This window comes from Equus caballus, chromosome 14 (assembly GCF_041296265.1).
Source record: "Equus caballus isolate H_3958 breed thoroughbred chromosome 14, TB-T2T, whole genome shotgun sequence".
Taxonomy (NCBI): domain Eukaryota; kingdom Metazoa; phylum Chordata; class Mammalia; order Perissodactyla; family Equidae; genus Equus; species Equus caballus.
In genome coordinates, this window is record NC_091697.1 from 58,717,270 (window position 1) to 58,738,377 (window position 21,108).

General features: G+C 37.8%; 1 protein-coding gene across 1 annotated transcript in view; it reads right to left on the bottom strand.

Annotated features, from left to right (window-relative positions):
- Positions 1-12,942, bottom strand: part of RAD50 (RAD50 double strand break repair protein) — a 67,771-nt gene extending 54,829 nt beyond the window's left edge. Inside the window, exons 1-2 of the mRNA XM_001504442.7 lie at positions 12,442-12,942; positions 10,408-10,491 (exon numbers count right to left, since the gene is read on the bottom strand). Coding sequence (XP_001504492.1) covers positions 10,408-10,491; positions 12,442-12,570 — 213 coding nt within the window. The 5' untranslated portion in view covers positions 12,571-12,942. The remainder of the gene's footprint in view (positions 1-10,407; positions 10,492-12,441) is intronic.
- Positions 12,943-21,108: the final 8,166 nt, after the last annotated feature.

Consider the following 21,108-nt stretch of genomic DNA (forward strand, 5'->3'; position numbering starts at 1 on the left):
GAAAAATACCATGTGATTTCACTTACATATGGAATCTAAAAAAAAAAAAGCAAAACAAAACAAAACAGATTCACAGATACAGAGAACAATTTGGTGGCTGCTAGAGGGGAGGGGGGTGGGGAAAGGGCAAAACAGGTGAAAGGGATAAAGAGGTACAAACTTCCAGTCATAAAATAAATAAGTCATGGTGATATAATGTACAGCAAAGGAAATATAGTCAACAATATTGTAATAACTTTGTAGGAGGACAGATGGTAACTAGTCTTACCAGGGTTATCGTTTCGTAATGTAAATAAATGTCGAATGACTATGTTGTACACCTGAAACTGATACAATTTTGTATGTCAACTATACTTCAATAAAAAAGAAAGAAAGAAATTATCAGGGCCTGAAGGTCTCATCATGAGATTTTTAACTACAAATCAACTTCTTTAATAGGTATACTTCTTCTTGAGTGAGCTTTGGTAGCTTGTGTCCTTAAAAGAATTTGTCCATTTCACCTAAGTTGTTGAATTTATTGGTATCAAGTCGCTAACAATACTCCTTTATTACCTACATAATGTCTGTAGAATCTGCAGGGATGTTGCCTCTTTCATTCCCAATATCAGTAATTTGTGTCTTCTTTTTCTTGATTACTTTGCTTAGAGGTTTATTAATTTTATTGATTTTTTTCTATTTCCTAGATTTTGACTCTAATTTCCCTCCTTTTGCTTATTTTGAGTTTAATTAGGTCTTCTTTTGACAGTTTCTTAAGATGGAAGCTCAGGTCATTAATTTTAGACCTTTTTTCCTTTTCTAATATAACCACTTGATTCTATAAATGTCTAAGCATTATTTAGCTGCACCCCACAAATTTTCATATGCTATGATTTTATTTTAATTTATTTAAAGTATTTTCTAATTTCCCTTGTCATTCCTTTTTTGATCTTTGGGTTATTTAGAGTGTGCTGCTTGATTTTCAAATATTTGGGAATTTTCCAGTTATTCTGTTGTTACTGATTTCTAGCTTGATTCTGGTGTGGTCAGAGAACCCACTCTGTATCACTTCTCCTTTTAAATTTATTTGCACTTGTTATATGGTCCAGAATATTTGTGAGTGCTCCACGTGTGCTTGAAAATAATACGTATTCTGCTGTTCATTGGTGGAATATCCTATAAATGTCAATTAGGTTAATCTGGATAATAGTGTTAAAGTTTTGCATATCCTTACTGATATTTTGTCTGCTTTTTCCATTTCTCTACTGTGAGGGGAATTGAGCTCTCCAACTATAACTGCTGATTTATCTATTTCTCCTTCAGTTTCATAGATTTTTGTTTCTTCTATATTGAAGTTCTACATTTAGAATTGTATCCTCTTGGTGAATGGACCCCTTGATCATCACAAAATGTCTTTTTACCCCAATGACATTCCTGGTTCTGAAGTGTACTGATATTAATATAGCCACTTCAGTTTTCTTTGTATTAGTTAGCATATCTTAGTATCTTTTTTCCAACCATTTACTTTTAACCCATCTGTACTATTATATTTAAAAACATTGTTATCCTTTTGATTTGAGTCTTTTTGTTATATCTTCTATTTCTCTCATTATGCTTATGTTTTCCTTTACATTTTTCCACATATTTGTAAAATTTATAATAATTTAAGGTCGTCTGTTAATTTTATCATCTCTTTCATTTTGGATCTGTTCCTATTTCTGCGTTTCTCCCTGTTGTGGGTTCCCTGCTTGTTTGCATGCCTGGTAACTTTCGATTGTGAATTTTACATGGTTGAGTGAAGACTTCTGTTTTACTCCTTTAATGAGTGTTGAACTTGGTTTAGGCATGCAGTTAAGTTTCTTGAGGTTTGATCCTTTTGAACCTTTGTTTTTAAGGTTTGTAAGGAAGCATCTAGAGTAACCTTTACTCTAGGACTAATTTAGTATCATTTCCCATCAGCCTCAAGAACCTCTTTCAACATTTCTTTTACTGCAAGTCTGCCGGTGACAAATACCTCTTGCCTTTTTTTTAAATTTGAAAATATTCTCCATTTCACCTTAAATTTTTGAAGGATATTTTTGTTGGATACAGAATTTTAGGTTGCCTTTTATTCCCCAGAACTTTAAAGATGTCATCTCCCTATCTCTTGCCTTGGATAGTTTTTATGAGATCAGCAATCATCCTTTTTCCCCTCTGCATAATGTGTTACTTTTTCCTCAGTCTGCCCTTAAGAATTTCTTTTTATCTTTGGTTTTCAGCAATTTGAATATAATGTACAACATAAGTGTGTTTATGCTGCTTGTGATGTGTTGAGCTTCTTGGATCTTAAAGTTTTATTTCTCTGCTGAGATCTTTTTCCACACATTACAGCCATCTTTTCCTTTAAATTCTTGAACTTACGTATTTTAGCTTTTAAAATTCTTGTCTACTAATTCTAAAATCTGTCATCTCTTGATCCATTTCTATTCACTTTTTCCACACCCAGGTATGGATCACATTTGCTTCTTCACACCTCTGCTAATTTTTTAGCATATCCTGGACATTGTACATGCTACACGGAGAGTGTGGATTGTGCTGACTTCCTTTAAAAACTGTTGAGTTTTGTTTTAGCAGGCAGTTAATTTACTGGAAACTTGACTTTTTCAAAGCTTGTCTTATGATTTGTTAGGATGGCCCTTCTGAGGTCTCAACAGAAGGCTGGGGAGTTCCTTCCACAAGATCTCCCTACTCTGGCATATCAGGACTCAAATGTCTCCCAGCATTGTGTAACCTCTAGAATCACCATTCAGCTCACAGACTCACTCCTCTACCCCAGTAGTTGCTCTCTGCTTGCCCTTACTGAATCTCATCCTGGAGACATGTAGCTTAGTATATGGCAAAAGACTCAAGGGTTCCTTATGCAGATTTCCAGTGCCTCATCTCTGCACACCAACCCCACTCCGGTACCCTGTCCCAAAATTTACAGCCACTTCAGCAAACCCAAACTTCTATTTTTCTTTCATCTGCCTGGTGATATTGTTCTCTGCTGGGTTCATATTCCATGTGCTGACATTTACAAAATGTCCCTAGGTAGTAAGCTAGTGTAGAATGTGTAGTCACCTCATATATTTCTCTTTTCTCAAAGATCACAGCCTTGCACCATCTGTTGTCTAATGCCTGACAGTTCCTTCAAACATTTTTTCCAGTTTATAGTTATTCATCTTGGGAGCACAAGTATGATACTCATTATTCTGTCATGATCAAAATCACAAGTCCTGGATTCTGCATTTTTTTAAGTCATAAAATATCTTTCGTAGGTCTTTGAATGACTTTTTGGCATATGTTTAACTTTGATATTAATTCATCAAATTGTTCAACAAATATTTATCAAGCACTTTGTAGCTTTCATGTATCATTTTGGTTTGAAAATGACAGACACTTTTTTCCTTTGGAGTACTGAAGACAAAGTTTAAACAAAAAAGTAGAGAAAGGGACATTAAGCATCATCATAAGAGAAGTACAGGGTGCTTTGAGAGCACAAAGCTGGGGCATCTAACCTATGCAGGAGAGTTCTGGGAAGGTTTTCTAAAGGAAATGAATGTTTAAACTGAGACCTGACAGATGAACAGGAGTTAGCCAGATGAAAAGACCTGAGTCACTGAATGGCTAAAGTAATTTCAGAACGTTTGGTGCACAAAGTAGGGAAAAGGGGAGTGATGACAGAAAACAGTTCCAGTAATTAAGAGTCTTCTGAAACATGTTAACGGTTTTGGACTTAATGCTATGGAAAGCCACTGAAGGGTTTAATCCAGAGGAAAGGCATGCAGTAGACATGCATTTTAGAAAAATCATTTGTCTTTAGGGTAAACAGACTGGGCTGAGGCAAGACAGGAAGCAGGGAGTAATCCAGGAAAAACAGGAAGACAGCCTGGACAAGAGCTTTAGCATTGTGGATGGAGGTAAAAAGGGAGAAGTTACCAGACTCGCTGCTCACAGAATAGTCTCTTAGGATACAGACAGCTCAGTGAGGAGGTGGCCAGAGGTTGATATTCAGCTTTGAAAGCACAGTGACTTGATTCTATCATTTCATCCCAAGGAAAGTAGCTGTTAAGGTCTTAATCAACAGTAGTTAAACAAAGGAGTTATGCATCTATCTACCAGAAAATGAGTTAATTTGTTTACAACACGCCTGACTAGCAGGACAAATATACATACTTATTCTCCATGGCATCTACCTTTCTGGGACTTAGGTATCTGGCAAGCATAAAATTAGTAAACAGAACTTCAGCAAAGGGTATCCTGTAGCATTTCAATCACAGTATTGTTGTTGATGCTCTTAGGGAGGAAGAATCACTTCAAAAAGGGTAATTTAGATTGAGTCAATTTATTAAGGCAGAGAAATATACATTACACTTTAGAACAATTTCTATCCAAAAGAATAAAACAATAAAAAATAAAATCCTTTCCCTTTCCAAACAATCTAGTTGTAAAACCATTAGATGAGGCAGAAGAAGGTACATGTTTATGCTGGCTGGAGGTAGGGGGACATGGTAGTTTAGCCTAGAGCCAGATAACTTAGCTTAAGTAGGCGGAGAAGGGGATCCACATGGAGAGACAGTTTGGCTCAGGGTTTCAAAAGCCCAAGGGTGTAAGAGTTCAAGGAGGATGAAAAGGGCATCTGTGAGTAGGGATGGCCCAGCTCAGGAGGAGGAGGGTGTTCACACTGGGGGAAGACATAATATGGGGATTCAGAGCCTGACAATACTGAGGAGTGAATCCACATGATGAAGTCGTCTGTAGGGGGAATTCAGATCCTGGATTAGAGAGGGCATCCCTATAAGAGGCCACCTGGTAAAGAGTATCAGAGACTGAGAAGGGTGAGTAAGGTGTCTATGGGTGGGGAATGGGGAAAAGGTCTAGCATGGGAATTCAGAGCCCAAGCAGAATGGGAAAACATCCATGTGACGGGGTCAGTATGAGGAGTTAGAGCCAAGTAAGGTGAGGAGGGCTTGCACATGAGGGTGGATTCAGTCTAGCATGGGGTGGTGGAGCCCTAGTGCAGAGATGGGAGATTCATTAAATACAGGGGAATTGATCAAATAGGTAAATATATTAAGAATATACTCAATTTCTTGCCTCCCAATCCTTTCATTGTATTTACCAGGCAAACCTCCAACCTTGATTAAATCCAACTTTCCAACTACTCAGTGCTTGCCATTAAGCAGCTGAACAAGACTGAAGAAACACAACCATGATGACTGGTCTCCCTATAAATTTTCACCCCAAAACCTCAAGTGATACCCTGACACTGTTTTGTAACCCTATAACACTTTCCTAATCAATTTACTCTCTGAGATAAAAAGTACTTTACACTTTTTCTAGCCTCAATCAACCCCTTCTCCCACCCTCAACCAATGATTTCACTTTTTTTCCACTGAGATTATAGAAACAATCAAAAGAGAACTTAGTCATTCTCTCACCACTAAACTTACCAATTAGATATTCTGTCTGCCATCTTCTTAAATTGGATAAACAGTGTGTGCTTCTGTTAACTTCTTCAGTTGAACAATGGATCCTATCTCTTCTCGTCTACTCAAGGAGTTTGCTCTGCAATTATCCCCTCTCCTGTATCAATTTTTCCTTCTATCCAGGGTCATTCCTACCAGTCTATAAATGTTCCAGTATCTCCCACTTTTAAAAACACAACATATGGGAGCAATATGGGATAAAGAAATAGCTGAGGAAATAAGCATCCAGGTAATTCACAGTATCAGCCAGAAGCAAAAAACCTGATGAGATGCAGACAACAGAGAAATGAGCTTCTGCGGGTTCAGATCAACTGAGGAGATGGAAACGAGGTCAGAGAAAGAAAGAGAAAGACTGAGGTAGCCAAAAGTTTGAAGGACATAGAGAAGAAAGGGGGGAAGTTAGGCAAATGGAGCAACATGGAAATCAAAGTTCCTAAGAAGACAGAAACCCAACTAAAGATAGGTAAGAAAGATTGGTGAGGAGCACCAGAAAAACTCAGCTATTTAAGAGAAGGTAAAGAGTACCAGGTGCAGGGACAAACAAAGAAAAGGAAAGACAAGAGAAGCTGAAGATATATGAGGGTGAGAGGAATTGAAATGATGAGAAGAACAAAGCAGACAGGGAAACCTGAGGGAATGTGGGCAATTCAGGTGAAGGGAATAGCTCCACCCACAGGAGCAAGCGTGAGTGACTCAGGAGAGAAGAGCTGATAAACAAAACAGCGAGAGTGGGAGCTCAGAACTGGGAAATGAGAGCAGCCGAAAAGTGGGTAGTAAGAGTTAAATCGCGAAGGGAGGCCAGAAGAACCACAGGGAGGACATGAGCAGAGAGGTGAGAAAAACAGCTCTAAAAAGATAAAAAGCATTTGGAAAAGGGAGTGGGTGATAGATTGAGATTGGCAGAGATACTAGAGCATCAATCAATGTGGAAACATCCCAAAAATAAAAAAAAATAATAAAACCACAACAAAAGAAGAATATGCAACAAAAGTCTCCTTGATCCTGCAAACCTTTTCAGCTACTGTACTCTCTTGCATAGCAAAACTCATAAAACAATTCTGTGTTTCACTTCCTTAGCTCTTCTCATATTACTAACACTGGTTTTGGCAAGATTGCCAACGGCCTCCACATAGCCAAGCCCTCCTCTTACTTGAGCTATCAACATATTTGACACAGTTGATGACTACTTCTTTTTGTAACACTTTAGTCTCTTGTCTTCCAAGATATTACCTTCCCAGTTTTCCTTATTTTACTAGTTGTTCTTTTACCATCTTTTGTTGGCTCCTTCTCCGCATTCCTATTTCTAAATGCTAGTGTGCTAATAGGTTCAAGTCTTGGATCTCTTCTCTATAGTCATTCCCTTTGTGATCCCATCAGGCTTTAAAACTAACTATATATAACTAACATCAATGATTCCTAATTTTCTTTCTCTAGCTCGAACCTCTCCCCTGGACATACTTCTATTTGCCTACTGGATAATATCCTTTGGGTATCTAACAGACATCCCAAATTTACATGTTTAAACCAGAGCCAACCAAATCTCTTTTTCTAGAGTTTCTCCATTAGAATAAATGGCAAAACTATTTTATCTAGTTGCTCAAGTCAAAAAACTTGGAGTTATGCTTGATGCTTCTACTTCTCTCATATGCCATTATTCAAATCATTAGCTAAGCTCTTGGTTCCACCTTTAAAATACATCCCAAATCTAATAAGCATTTCTCACCATTTCTACCACTACCACCATAATCAAACCACCAATATTTCTCACCTGGATTATCACAAAATCCCCTTTATTAGTCTCTGCCCTTCTACCCTTGCCACCTACAGATAGTCTTCTCTCAGCAGCCAGACTGATAGCTTTAAAATATAGATTGTGCCCTTTTCCTGCTTAAAATCTTCCAATAGATTCTTATTTAAATAAGAATACCACCCAAGGCCCTACAGGATCTAGTCCATTCTACCTCCCTGACTTAATTTTCTACCAGTCTTCCCCTCACCATTTTGCTCCTCCTTGTGGTTCCTTGGACACACCAAGCACATCCTACCTCAGGGACTTTGCATTTAGTATTAACGCTGGAATGTTCTTCCCCTAGATTTTGAATGACTCACTCCTTCTTGAATGAATGGATATTTAAAAGATAACTCTGGTCACTGTGTGAAAAAGAGAGAACTTCTAGTGACTTATTAGAAGAGTTTAAAGGGAAGAGGATGCTGGCTTGGACCAGGAAAGGAGCAGTGGAGATGGAATGAAGGGACAAATTCTGGATATATTTTAGAAGAGTAGCTAAGAACTGCTCATGAATTGGAAACACGGTGAGATGAAGGAATCAATCAAAGGACATCACATAGGTTTTGGCAGGAGCAAATGTGTGGATGATGATATCATTTATCAAATTGGAAAGTAGTGAGGTAGTTAACAGGCTTGAGGATGTGAGGGATGGGGGACCGGGGATCAAGAGTTCTGTTTTGAACATGTTAAATTTGAGATGCCCATTAAGTATCCAAACAGCTGGACATATATGTCTAGAGTTTAGGAAAGAAGTTAGGGTTAAATATATAAATTTGGGAGTCATCGACATACCAGTACTTAAATGAGATCACCCAAGAAGAGTCAGACAAAAGTACACTCAGCAAAGGGGACTAAGGTGTGGCTAGTGAAAAAGGAGGTATGAGATTATGGTGTCCCGGAAGTCAAGTGAGCAATGTGTTTTAAAAAGGGAATAACCAACTATATCAAATCTACTGAGCAGTAACTGGGAATTAGAAAACAACCACTTTAGGGGCCGGCCCGGTGGCGCAGTGGTTAAGTGCGCACGTTCCACTTTGGCGACCCGGGGTTCGCTGGTTCAGATCCCGGATGTGGACATGGCACCGCTTGGCAAGCCATGCTTGGCATGCTGTGGCAGGCGTCCCACATATAAAAAAAAGTAGATGAAGATGAGCACGGACGTTAGCCAGGGTCAGACTTCCTCAGCAAAAAGTGGAGGATTGGCAGCAGATGTTAGCTCAGGGCTAATCTTCCTCAAAAAAATTTTAAAAAAGAAAGAAAATGACCACTTTATCTAGCAACATGGAGATTACTGGTGACCTTACAAGGGCAGTTTTAATGAGGAAAAAAAAGACAATCTGAACAGAGGCGGCTGAGGAAAAAATGGGAATGAAGTGAAGACAATGAGTACATATAATTCTTGTGAATTTTGCTATAAACTGGAACAAAGAGGTTGTAGTCAGAGGGTGATATGGAGTAAAAGGAGAGTTTTTTGTTTGTTTGTAGATCGCAGCTAGCAGAGCATGTTTATATGCTTATGTGAATGATCCTATAGAGGGAGAAACTGCTAAGGCAGGAGCAAGAAGAAACAACTGAAAAGCAAAATGCTTGAGGTGCCAAAAAGGATTGACTGGATCCAGCCTCCAAGAGGAGTTAGTTGACCTTTGGATGAAACAATAAACAATGTGCCCTTAATACGAGAGAGAAAACAGATAGTATGTCTACATATGCAGGGTAGTTTGGTAGATTTTATGATTGGAAAATGAGGGACTTTCCATCCGATTCCTCCTATTTTCTCAATAAAGTACAAGGCAAGATCATAAATTGAGGAGAGTAGATTGTAGGTTTGAGAGAGAAGGTGTGAAAGTCATTATAGACAGGACTCAGTAAACGTACTAAATGATTTCACTCTTTCTAAGAGGAAAATTATTAAATACTTTCATAATCAGTGTTAGATTTAGTCACACAAAAGTAGAAATAACTGAAATGACCATCAACGGGAGTCAGTTAAATAAACTATAGAATATAAACGCAAAGGAATATTGTTTAGTAATTAAAAATAACGAAATAAAAGTGTAAATATAGGGGCCAGCCCAGTGGTGTAGTTAGTGGTTAAGTTCATGCGATCTGCTTCAGTGGCCTCAGGTTCACAGGTTTGGATCCCAGGTGCAGACCTACACATGGCTCATCAAGCCATGTTGTGGCAGCATCCTACATACAAAAAATAGAGGAAGACTGGTGCAGATGTTAGCTCAGCGACAACCTTCTTCAAGCATAATGAGGAAGACTGGCAACAGATGTTAGCTCAGGGCCCATATTCCTCACCAAAAAAAAAAAATCTAAAAAATTTAAAAGGTGTAAATATATATATATTAATATATCTGTAGTATGTCACTAAATAAATATTTGATTTGTACAATGGTATAAAATTCTATTGCTGTGCTAAAATATTTATGTGAGAGTATTTATCCACACACAGATATGTTTTTACAAACACAGGAAAAAACCTGAAAGAAATATAAAATGAACTCTTCAGTGGGGGGTGGGAGGGTATTGAATTATGAAAGGTATATGACCCCACAATATATATATATGAAACAAGAAAAACGTATACGCCAAAGTATGTATAGAAAATTCTACATACTTCACACACATTAATAGTATAAACACCATAATTCAAACAAAGATTTACACACAAACACTTTCATCATGGTACATTTTATGTACCATGGTACATTTTAATGAAAAACTAAAAGCAATATAAATGTAAGGAAATTATGCAATTCTTAAAAATGTACATATACGGTTATATATTTTAAGTGGGAAATATTTCAGACATACAAAAAAAAATAAAGATTAAAAGACATATCCATGTACCAAACACCAGATTAAGAATTTCATATAGTTTCTTAATGACATGGGACTTTATGATAATGTTAAGCGAGAGAAAACCTCAGAATACAGAATTAGAGTATGACTTCAGCTATGTAAGACAGTATGCATAGGAGAAGAAAATACAGGAAAAAGTCAACAATGGTTGTCATTGGGTGCTAAGACTTTCAAATTTCTTTATACTTTTCCATTGCCAGGTTTTCTAAAATAAGCTAGTATCACTTTTATAATTATAAAAATACAAAATTTTACGAGCACCATTACCTTGGGATCATGAACAAATGTATTTCCTTTGGTTCCGGGAGGGAAATCTCCAGTACAAATATATTTTAAACATTCAATGATGGTCTAAAGAAATAAAAAATCATATTATTATGAGAGAACTCATATACAATACATATAACTCATATAACTCATTATAGTTATGAGAGAACCACAGAAGTTTATCACAAAATGTTAATTCATTATAGAAATATTATTTATGGGGGCCGGCTCCAAGGCTGAGTGATTAAATTCGCACACTCCGATTCAGTGGCCCAGGGTTTCACCGGTTCAGGTCCCAGGCGTGGACATCAGGCCACGTTGAGGCAACGTCCCACATGCCACAACTAGAAGGACCCACAACTAAAAAAACATATATACAACTATATACTTGGGGGATTTGGGGAGAAAAAGCAGGCAAAAAAAAAAGAAGTTTGGCAACAGTTGTTAGCTCAAGTGCCAATCTTAAAAAAAGAAAAAGATATTATTTACCACAGAGACTATAAAAGATATGATCAGATAAAATGACATTACAAAACCTGTAATGTAGTATGATTAAGTGTTAAAAAAATTCTCTATTTCCAATTAAAACCCTTTAAACTAAAGTTAATAACAACGCCTAATGTAAAACATGGTTAGCACAGTTGATAACACTGTACTGTAAAACTGAAATCTGCTGAGTAGAACTTAAATGTTCTCACCAAAAAAGATAAATATGTGAGGTGATGGATGTGTTAATTAACTAGATAGGGGGAATCCTTTCACAAAGTATATGTATATCAAATCACCACAATGTATACTTTAAATATCTTACAATTTTATATGTCAATTATACCTCAACAAAGCTGAAATTTTTTAAAAAGTAAAGAAAAAAACCAAAACCCAATGGCTAAACACAGACCTTACTATATGCCAGGTATTGTACTAACTACTTTTACATACATTAACCATTTAATTCTCAATTAATCCTAGGCTATAGAAACTATTTTTATCTTCATTTTATAAATTAGAAAACTAAGGCACAGAACATTTAGGTTGCTCTTGCCCAGTCATACAGCTAATAAGCGGTGAAGCAAAAAAAATTTGTATTCAGTCAGCTAATACTCATAAACCCTATACTAATCTCCCTTCCAGTAGAGCACTTAATACAATGCTAGGTACATAACAGGCACTCAAAAAATAACACTTTTACGTAAACAAAAGTAGACAAGAGTCTGGCATGCAATTCTCAATATTAAACATTCTTTCTCTATGCTTTCCCTTCATTTACTCTCCTCCCTGTTACACTGACAGAGCCTCGCTTTTTCTCAAGCCACCCTTTCAGACCAGACATCCTCTTGGCTATATCTTTCCTGCAACTGCATGCCATTTCAGGGCCCAACGCAAACTTATAAATATTCCCAAGACTTTAAAAAGTGACAGTAAAAAGCTGTGCTCCGATCTTTCACTTTGACTAGGTAAGAGCATCCTAACAACAAAATCCAGTTTTCCAATTTAACTAAGTCCCACCGCCATCAGTTTCATTTTAAGATTGTAATTTACTTCCCATTTATTATGCTTAAGACAGTTGGCTTACTTAGAAACTCTTCTTTGACAGTCACATACTTATCATATTTTATAACTACTTAAGAAAGTCCTGTGTTGGGACAACCACCAGGAAGTGCTATGTTTTGGGAGCAAGGAGTGTTAAAAAAAACATCAACGCAGACAAAAAGGTTTCTTGTAGGACCGAGCTCGCTGAGCGCGCGCGGCGGTAGCTCCCGGCCTCAGGTACCCTTGTCCACCGGGCAGGTCTGGACACCCTTGCGAGGCTGGGTCTGGTCGACTCCTAAGGTCGCTGGGGCCTGAAAGCCAAACCAGGCCACGCCCCAGGGCCGGGACGTCTCCTGGAGGCCTAGGCACTTCCCGTGACCCCAGGAGCGGAACCAGAGGGACACCTCCTGTCCTAATCGCAGTTCTGAACTCTCCAGATATTTTATTTTCCAAATTCTTCAGATGCGGCGACCCATAAACTGAAGGCGGCTACTCAGGACTTACCGTCTTCCCCGCCCCATTGGGTCCAACCAAAATCGTGAGGGGGCTGAAGAAAGTGATAATTTGCTTATCTTTGTCCTCTATTCCAAAACTCCGCACGCCCAGAATGCTCATCTTTTCGATCCGGGACATATTTGCAAATGTTTCTTTTCTCAACACCAGGGGCCTACAGCCCGGGGCCCACCAAGTTTTAGCAGTGAGGCCGGAGCTGGGAAAGACGGCGCGGGCCGGGAGCGCTCGCGAGTCTCGGGGTCGGGAGGCTCCAAGTGGGAGCGAAGGCTCTGGCTGGAACCCCTCCTCCCACACCGGCTTCCTTCCCGGCTAGCGGGCGAGAGCGGAGGTGGGGGCCGGCCCGGGGCTGCCCCGGGGAGACACAGACCCCAAGACCAGGGACCACCGCAACCGTGCGACTCACGGATTCCCGCCTCGGCAGCCCCTCAGGTCACATGGGTCGCTACGGCCTGCGTGCGCTTACGCCGCAAGCCCGGGGCACGCCGGGAAGTCGGAGGCCCGCGGTGCGCGCGCAGCTTTGGCTTCCGGGAGCAGGGCGGCTCGAGTGAGTTGGTTGTCAGATTGCTTTAGGGGTGGCTGCTGACTTCGGGTTACTTGCTGAGGGCCTGGGCAGCACCGAGAGGCGCTAACTTTAAGGGACGACAAAGACTCTCAAAGTGTGATCTCGGGACTCCTGGAGTGGAAGGGGGTGCGGTGTCCGCTAGCGTCAAAGCTATTTTTCTAATCATACTAAGAAATTATTTGCCCTTTTCACTCTCATTCGTTCCCTAATGTACAGTGTTTTCTAGTGATCGCACGACGTGGGGTGACGCCATTGCAATGACCACTAATGGAATGTGTGCTTCTATGTTCCAGTGCTTTAAAAAGAAATCTCAATTTTGATTTCTAATTGAGTAAATATTGATAGTTATACGTCACAGAAAAGCTCTTTGGAGTCTTCAGTAATTTTAAGAGTAGAGAGGTGTCTAAGACCAAAAGTTTGGGAACTACTGTTGTAGACCAAAAGCCAAATACTGTCATAAAACTGTAAAATGTTTTGCAAATATGATGTGAAGAAAATCCACTCCTTTAAGTACCGCCGTGAGGTAGGAATAGACATCTTTAAAATAAAAGAAGGATTCAGTTATGCGAGATGAATAACAGGAGATCCACTGTACACCATAGTGCCTATAGTTAACAATACTATATTGTATACAGTACCTGAAAATTTGCTGAGAGGGTAGATCTTATGTTAACTGTTAAGTTTTCTTATCATATAAAAATAGGGCCAGAGGAAACTTTTGGAGGTGATGGATGTGCAAATGGCACTGACTGTTGGCACTGACTGTGGTGATGGTTTCACTGGTGTCTGTTCATCTCCAGAGTCATCAATTTGTGTGCAATAAGTATGTACATCTTTTTGTATGTCAAAAGAACTTGAAGTAAAATAAAGGAAAGAGAAATTACCTTTCTCAGAAGACTGAGAATGTTGCTTTTCGAAAACCAACTTAATGGAAGGATATCACATACAAAGACCTATAGGAAAATTTATAAAACAATGGTGGAAGATATTAAAATCAAAGCAAAAAAACCCTTTGATTACTGAGATAGAAAAATGCAGAAAATGCTCTCCAATCAGACAATCATTTATAGAACTTAATATATAAACTAAAAAATGTTATATGTCAAAGGATGCGAATGGGGAGGCCAATGAGTAGTCTCTTGCTGTACCAAGTATGAAAACATGAAAGTGTCAGTTATTACAATACATATTTTAAATTACCAATGGAATAAAACATTGAAATTATACAGTAATGCCTTATGTAACAAATGAAATGTAATAAAACAATGGGAAAAGATTAAAGCCTATTTTGTAAAGGTTTATAGAAACATAATTTACATACTGTAAAATTCACCCTTTTCCAGGGTACAGTTCCATGAGTTTTGACAAATGTAAACAGTTGTGTAACCACCAACACCATTTTTTTTTTCACCTTCACCATTTAAATAAATGCTTGGATAGTTGGGTATCAGTAGGAAAAAAATGCAAATCTATGCATTATTTTACTTAACGCTCTAAATTTTGGTAGAGGAAGATCTAGATATTTCTGAAAGCAATAAAAGAAAAGCCCAGAAATGTAATTACTCCCACTATTAAAGGAGAATTTTATGACTCAAAGTAACACAAGAAATTAGCAATGACTGGGACAACCAGACATTGTGTATCTCCTGCTGTGATCTTAATATGAAGTACCCAACATTATCTCTTATGCAGTTTGGTTTTAAAGAAAAGTTCAACTTGAATCTAATCACATCTTTAGATTTAACTTCCAGTTCACAGAGATTAAGGATTGAGCTCATAATACCACAAGGATGGAAAAAGCAAGTCTGGAATGTGGGATGTCTTACAAGACACTGGCCCAAGCTCTCAGATCAGGGTAATGAAAAAAAGAATTGTTTTAGATTCTAAAGGACTTCTTTTTTAGAAAAGGACTGTTGTAAATTAAGAGATTTGAGTTTTGTGTCACCCAAATGCAACACATAGTCCTAGATTAGATCCTGGTTTGGACATAGAGATGTGACACAGAGATGTAATGTTTTGCTATGTATGAAAATGATCCTTTTTTTGAGATGAGTATGGAAGTGTTAATGATAGAATGTTATGTTTTGTATTATTTACTTTAAAATAGTTCAGAAAAAAATAGCGAGTTGAAGGAAAAAAATGGACATGACAAGGTGGCCAGATTCCATTACAAAAATTTTCAACTTTGTAACAGTAGGAAACTGTAACACTAAGATAACAACTCTCGGAAAGGGGTGGAAAAGATTTGCAATAAAAATGATTAATTCCTAAAATAAAAAGAATGAAAAAGGCAAATCAGTCAAGTTCCCAGTTTTCAGTAAAGTACTACTGAAACATGTTTACGTTATCTTATATCATAATTAATAAAATGGAAAATAAAACTACCATGAGATACTATCTTGCATCTGTTAGTGAATCTCTTTATTCTTATACTACTTTCTGACATAAATTCTGTCTTTTTCTGATACTGATATTGGTCTGTGAGCTTTGTTTTGATTATTATTTGTCCAGTACATCTTTCTATCCCTTGATTTTCAACCTTTTCATGTCATTTTGCATGAAGCATATTTCTTGAAAATAGCTGGTAGATGATTTTTGATAAATTTTATAGTATCTTCCTTTTTATAGATGAGTTTAATCTTTTTTTCAATTTTACTGTGATTCGTGATAAACTTGGATGTATTTCTCATATATTTTTCTGTGCTTTTTCTTTGCTTATTTTTCTCCTTTCCTGGTTTTCTGGATTGATCGAGCTTCCTTTATTCCCTTGTTTTAGTCTACTGGTTTGGAAGTTATACATTCTATTTCTGTTATTTTAGTGGTTACTCTTAATTTTTTCACATGCTTATCTTGAAGTCTAAAGTTAATATCTTTAGCATCCTTCCAAACAGTACAAGAACTATAAAATCACCAACCAACTCTGATCCCTCCTTCCATCTCTCACATGATTATTGTTTAGTATTTTTGTTCCTCATTGTCTTGAAATCCCCTAAATAAGTATTTTTTTAGCCAGCATTATTTACTTAGGTTTACTGTCATATTTATTAATCTCTTTGATTACCACTGCTTCTTACATCACACCTTGGGGGTTCATTTCACTCATTACATTAGAAAAACTATTGAACCCTAGTGCTAAAGAACCTTCCGGGAAAGAACTCTATCCCACATGCCAGGATTAAACAGTTATTCTTGTGAAAGTGCTTCATAAGTTGTAAAACACTGTAAAAGTATGAGATTTATTTTTTTGTGCATTGAATCTTTTCAGAAGGGTGATTTGATAAAATGTAACAAAGGCTACAAAAATGATCACATGAGTTCCTTAGCATAAGGAAACATTTTTTAGAATTATACAAAGAACTTTCTAGTAGCATTGTTTGTAATTGTGGACTCCTAGAAACTACCCAAATGGGGAAGTAAACTGTGGCACATCAGTTTCATCTAGTAGCAGGTAACCTTTAAAATAATAAGTAGATATATAAAAGAGAAGTATTGATAAGCAAAAAAGAGAAACACAAATTGCATATATTCATTGATTACAACACTGTAAAGCTGTCTCTGGGTTAGCAAAAATTGGAAGAGGTCATCAAAAAACTGATGGGAGCTATGCCGAGGGGAAGAAGTTTTGTGTTTATTTTCCTATAATGTTATTTATTCAGTAAAAACCAATGTTTTAAAGATATGCTTGGGGATTGAAAGGATGGAGGTTAGAACAGGATCAAGAAAAGAAAGAGATGCTATCATTTTACATTTAGTCACAGTGACAAGTTTGTGGCATCATGCCCAGTTGATTGATTAGAATCAGTTCATAGAAAAGTCCTTTGACCTCAAATGACTACACAGTTAGTAAAAACCACAGTTATCAGTTTTTGAAAACTTGTTGCCAATTTGGAAGCCACTATAGTGATAAAGGTTTTAGGGCAAAATGATGGACGTTACCCACTAATATAACTTTTCAACACTATTCAAAGTCCTTTTTCTAAATTATATAATTACTAATAATTCTTAAGAATTCTGAATACTGATTGCTAAATTTCATTCTGTTCTTCTACAATAACATGGGTTTTTAAAAATGCCATAGTAGTTCACATTGGCTTGGTCTCCATAGCTGAGCTTTAAAGGTTTTCTCTATCTTTTTTCTAGGATTTCTGCCGAAGTTGTTCCTATTACGTATTGCAGGCTCCCAGCCCCAAGGAAGAGACTCTTGGAGTTTCCACAGTATTCACGTTATTTTGTTCAACTAATACAATCAAGTGCCTGCTTATTCATTCAGCTATTTATTCAACAAACGTTAATCAAGTGCCTACAATAGTCTGGTTCTCGAGGATAAAGAGGTCAGTTAAAATCCTTATTCTCAAGGAGCCCACAGTCTAGTGTGAAGTGAAAAAGGTCCCAAGTGCATAATATTTATGGGATGCAAAGTCTTTTTAATAATAATAGTAAAAACAATAAACTTGTTTTCAACATGCAATGTTATTTTTAATAAACTTTTTATTTTAAATAATTTTAGATTTGCAGAGGTCCTGTGTACCCTGCACCCAGTTTCCTCCATTGTTCATGTTACTGTGGTACATTTGTCACAACTGAGGAAACAACAGTGGCATATTACTAGTCTCCACATTTTGGCGGGATTTCCTTAGTTTTATCTACTGTCCTTTTTCTGTTTCTGGATCTTATCCAGGATGTCACATTACATTTAGTCATCGTGTCTCCTTAGACTTCTTTGGGCTGTGACAATTTCTCAGACTTTGCCTACTTTGGATGACCTTGACAGTTTTAAGGAGTAATGGCAGGTATTTTGTTCTCAATTTGGGTGATGTTTTTGGAGAAAATATGTGATGTTTTTCTCACGGTTAGACAGAGGTTATGGGTTTTGGGGAGGAAGACCACAGAGGTAAAATGCCATTCTCATCACATCGTATTAAGGGTACATGCTCTTAATTTGACTTACCACCGTTGATGTTGACCTTGATCACCTTGCTAAGGTTTGCCAGGTTTCTCGATTGCAAAGTCACTCCTCTTATAATCCCCTTCCCATACTGTACTCTTTAAAATGAAATCACTGTGCATCCCACACATAAGTGGGATTATGCTCCACTTCCTTGCATAAATTACTTGGAATTCTTCTGCACAGGAGATTAACATCATTAACTTTGTTTGGAGTTTAACATTAATAAAGTTCTTTAAAATACATTATTTTATGGCCCCTGCTCTGAGAGAGTTTGCAATCAGGTTAGGGAGATCAGACTCAAAGAAAAAAAGTTAATGACATGACATTATAAGAAATGTAATTTTGTACACTCATGTTCATAGCAGCATTATTCACAATAGCCAAAAGATGGAAGCAACCCAAATGTCCATTGATGGATGAATGGATAAATAAAATGTGGTATAATCATACAATGGAATGTTACAGGAAATTCTGTGACATGCCACAATACAAATGAAACTTGAGGACATTATGCTAAGTGAAATAAGCTAGTCAAAAAAGACAAATACTGTATGACTCCACTTATATGAGTTACCTAGAATAGTCAAATTCATAAAGACAGAAAGCAGACAGACAGCCAGGGGCTGGGGGAAGGGGGCAATGGGAAGTTGTTGTTTAATGGGTATAGAGTTTCAGTTTTACAAGATGAAAAGAGTTCTGAAAATGGAATGCACAATATTGTGAATATACTTAACACTACTGAACTGTGCATTAACCATCTTAAAAATGGTTAAGACGTTAAATTTTATGTAATGTGTATTTTACCACATTAAAATTTTTAGAGAGAAATGTAACTTTGAATAGGAGGGTTTTTTAATAACTAGCCCTCCAATAGGGACCCACAGTTATGCTGTAAATCAGAGGCTGCAAAGTGGTAGCCTATACAGTTTTTAAAAATATGAGTTACTGACATTTAAAAATAAGGGTATTTTACATAATAATCAGGATTTCTGGCTTCTTTGAAAAACTGGATGATCTGGCAACATAAGCCTAAGGGTGTCACATGGCAACGATCAGCTGGAGCTGAGTAGCACCTGCTTTAGACAGGTCATGCAAGCTGCAGGTTACTGAAGCCCCACCATCTTTGTTGTGTTACACCCTGCCCATCTCACTTATTTTCATGGCCAGCCAGGATGACTCCCCTAAAAATAGTGAGTAGTTGGTGAGTTTTCTCCTGCTTAGTGCAGGCTAGTCCAGTGGTATCTCAGTACTCCGCCACCTAGATGGCCTGTGCAGCCCTATAATAGAACTTAAAAATGCAAAACGTTGTGTATTTAAAGTACTAAAATAATGTCACTTGGCCATTCCTCTAAAACCTTTATCTAAGCCCCCACTTTCTCAGTGTAGCCCAAAGGAATCCAAGGAGAACCAGAGTGAACTCTCTCATATGAAATTCTCCGGGGAGAGAAGGCTCCTGCAAGAACTCAGCTTTGGTTCTGCGAGTGCCATTTTAAGAGCACCTTGACCCAAGTCTATTGTGATGCCTACCTCACTCCTAAAGTGAGCCAGTATCTCTCCTGCAGTCTCAAGGAAAAGATCTTTCAAGTGTTCACATCAGACATGTCTAACCAAGAGTCCAAAATTTTAGCACAATCAGAACCAGACATGACACAGGAAGGCTGCCATTGAAGTCCTACACTATTTTTGTCCTACCTGTGCAGAGCTGGGATTACATGCATGTGAAAGGCGTGTCTACTTCCCAGCTGCCTCTGCTCCGTGTACAGAACTTTATCCAACTTTGGAAAAGGGTTCTAGATAGCAATTTGTATTTGGTACCATCAGTCCTAGATGCTCAAGATAATCCTAAAGTTGGGCTTCCAGGTCACCAACACAGAACCGCTTTCAGATGCTCATTGAAATTCTCCATAAAAAATAATGGCTTACACCTCCATTATGTGTGCTTGGGCCAGGGAAGAAGGAAGTGTATGGTCTAGAAGGCAGTCTCATTTGCTCCCTTCTGGGATTACAGGTCTGACCTAAGGAACACAAGGCTGATTCCCCTGATTACACATATTCATACATGGCCCACCCAGGGTGTGAAAGCATACCCCTACCCTTGCGGGATGTGAAGAAGAGGCCATGCCTGTATGTTATGTAGCTGTGTTGGATATTTATTGGTTGCCTTCTGTGTCCATCTTACTACTACCTAGGACCTCCAATTTTTCAGGTATGCAGTTTGGGTGAGATACAGCCCACCTCCAGCTCCAGGGAGAGCCAATCAATATATCCTATACCTTGCCCACAGTTCAAGGATGAACATGTGATCCCTTGTCACAAAGAGGCTGAATTCTAGGACTTTTGATTGAGCGATCAGAAAAGCACAGTTTTCTTTCTCCTGCTGCTCATGAACAGGATACATATAGATCCAGGAGTTTTTGACATCATCTTGAGACCACAGTGGGAGAACTGCCTGAGAATGGAGTCAAGGAAGTCACTGAGGCAAGCAAGATATAAAGGAGGCTCCACCTTGGACTATCTGGTTATATGAGCTAATAAATTCCCTGTTCAGCTTCAACCAGAGTGGGTTGGGATTTTGGTCACTGGCAACAGAAAGGATCCAAATTGAGATCCCAGTGAACACAACTTGACCCTGCTAAGTTTTGATGATGTCTGCTCTAATCACCATCTCCCCACCAGGACTTTCAATTCCTTTAAAGACAGATTAATCTAGCTACAACCATGATAAAATTTAGTCAACCTGAAAAAAACACATTTCCAATATTTGAGTATTTTAAAATAAAATTCTATTTAGTAGTTTACATTATACTTTTTATACACATCATTTAAGAGGAAATTCAATCTTCTCATTTTAAGAACTATAAATGTGAGGCAGTGATGTATCAACCCAAGATTTTCTTTTGTAATGGAAAATGTTTTTAAAGGGGGAAAAATAGGTATTTTTTATTATTATTAAAAGATAAAAGTAAAATTATTTTTTAACATGCAAGGCATTGGAAACATTTAGTTTCATGATAGCCACTATAGGCATTCTCTATCTGATTGTTAGAAATTATTCATTTCCTCAAAGAGAGAGAATAAATTGGTTGGGGATACAATCTTGTACTATGCACTTTCTTTGCCCAAGGCAAACACTGAACATTTCAGAGTC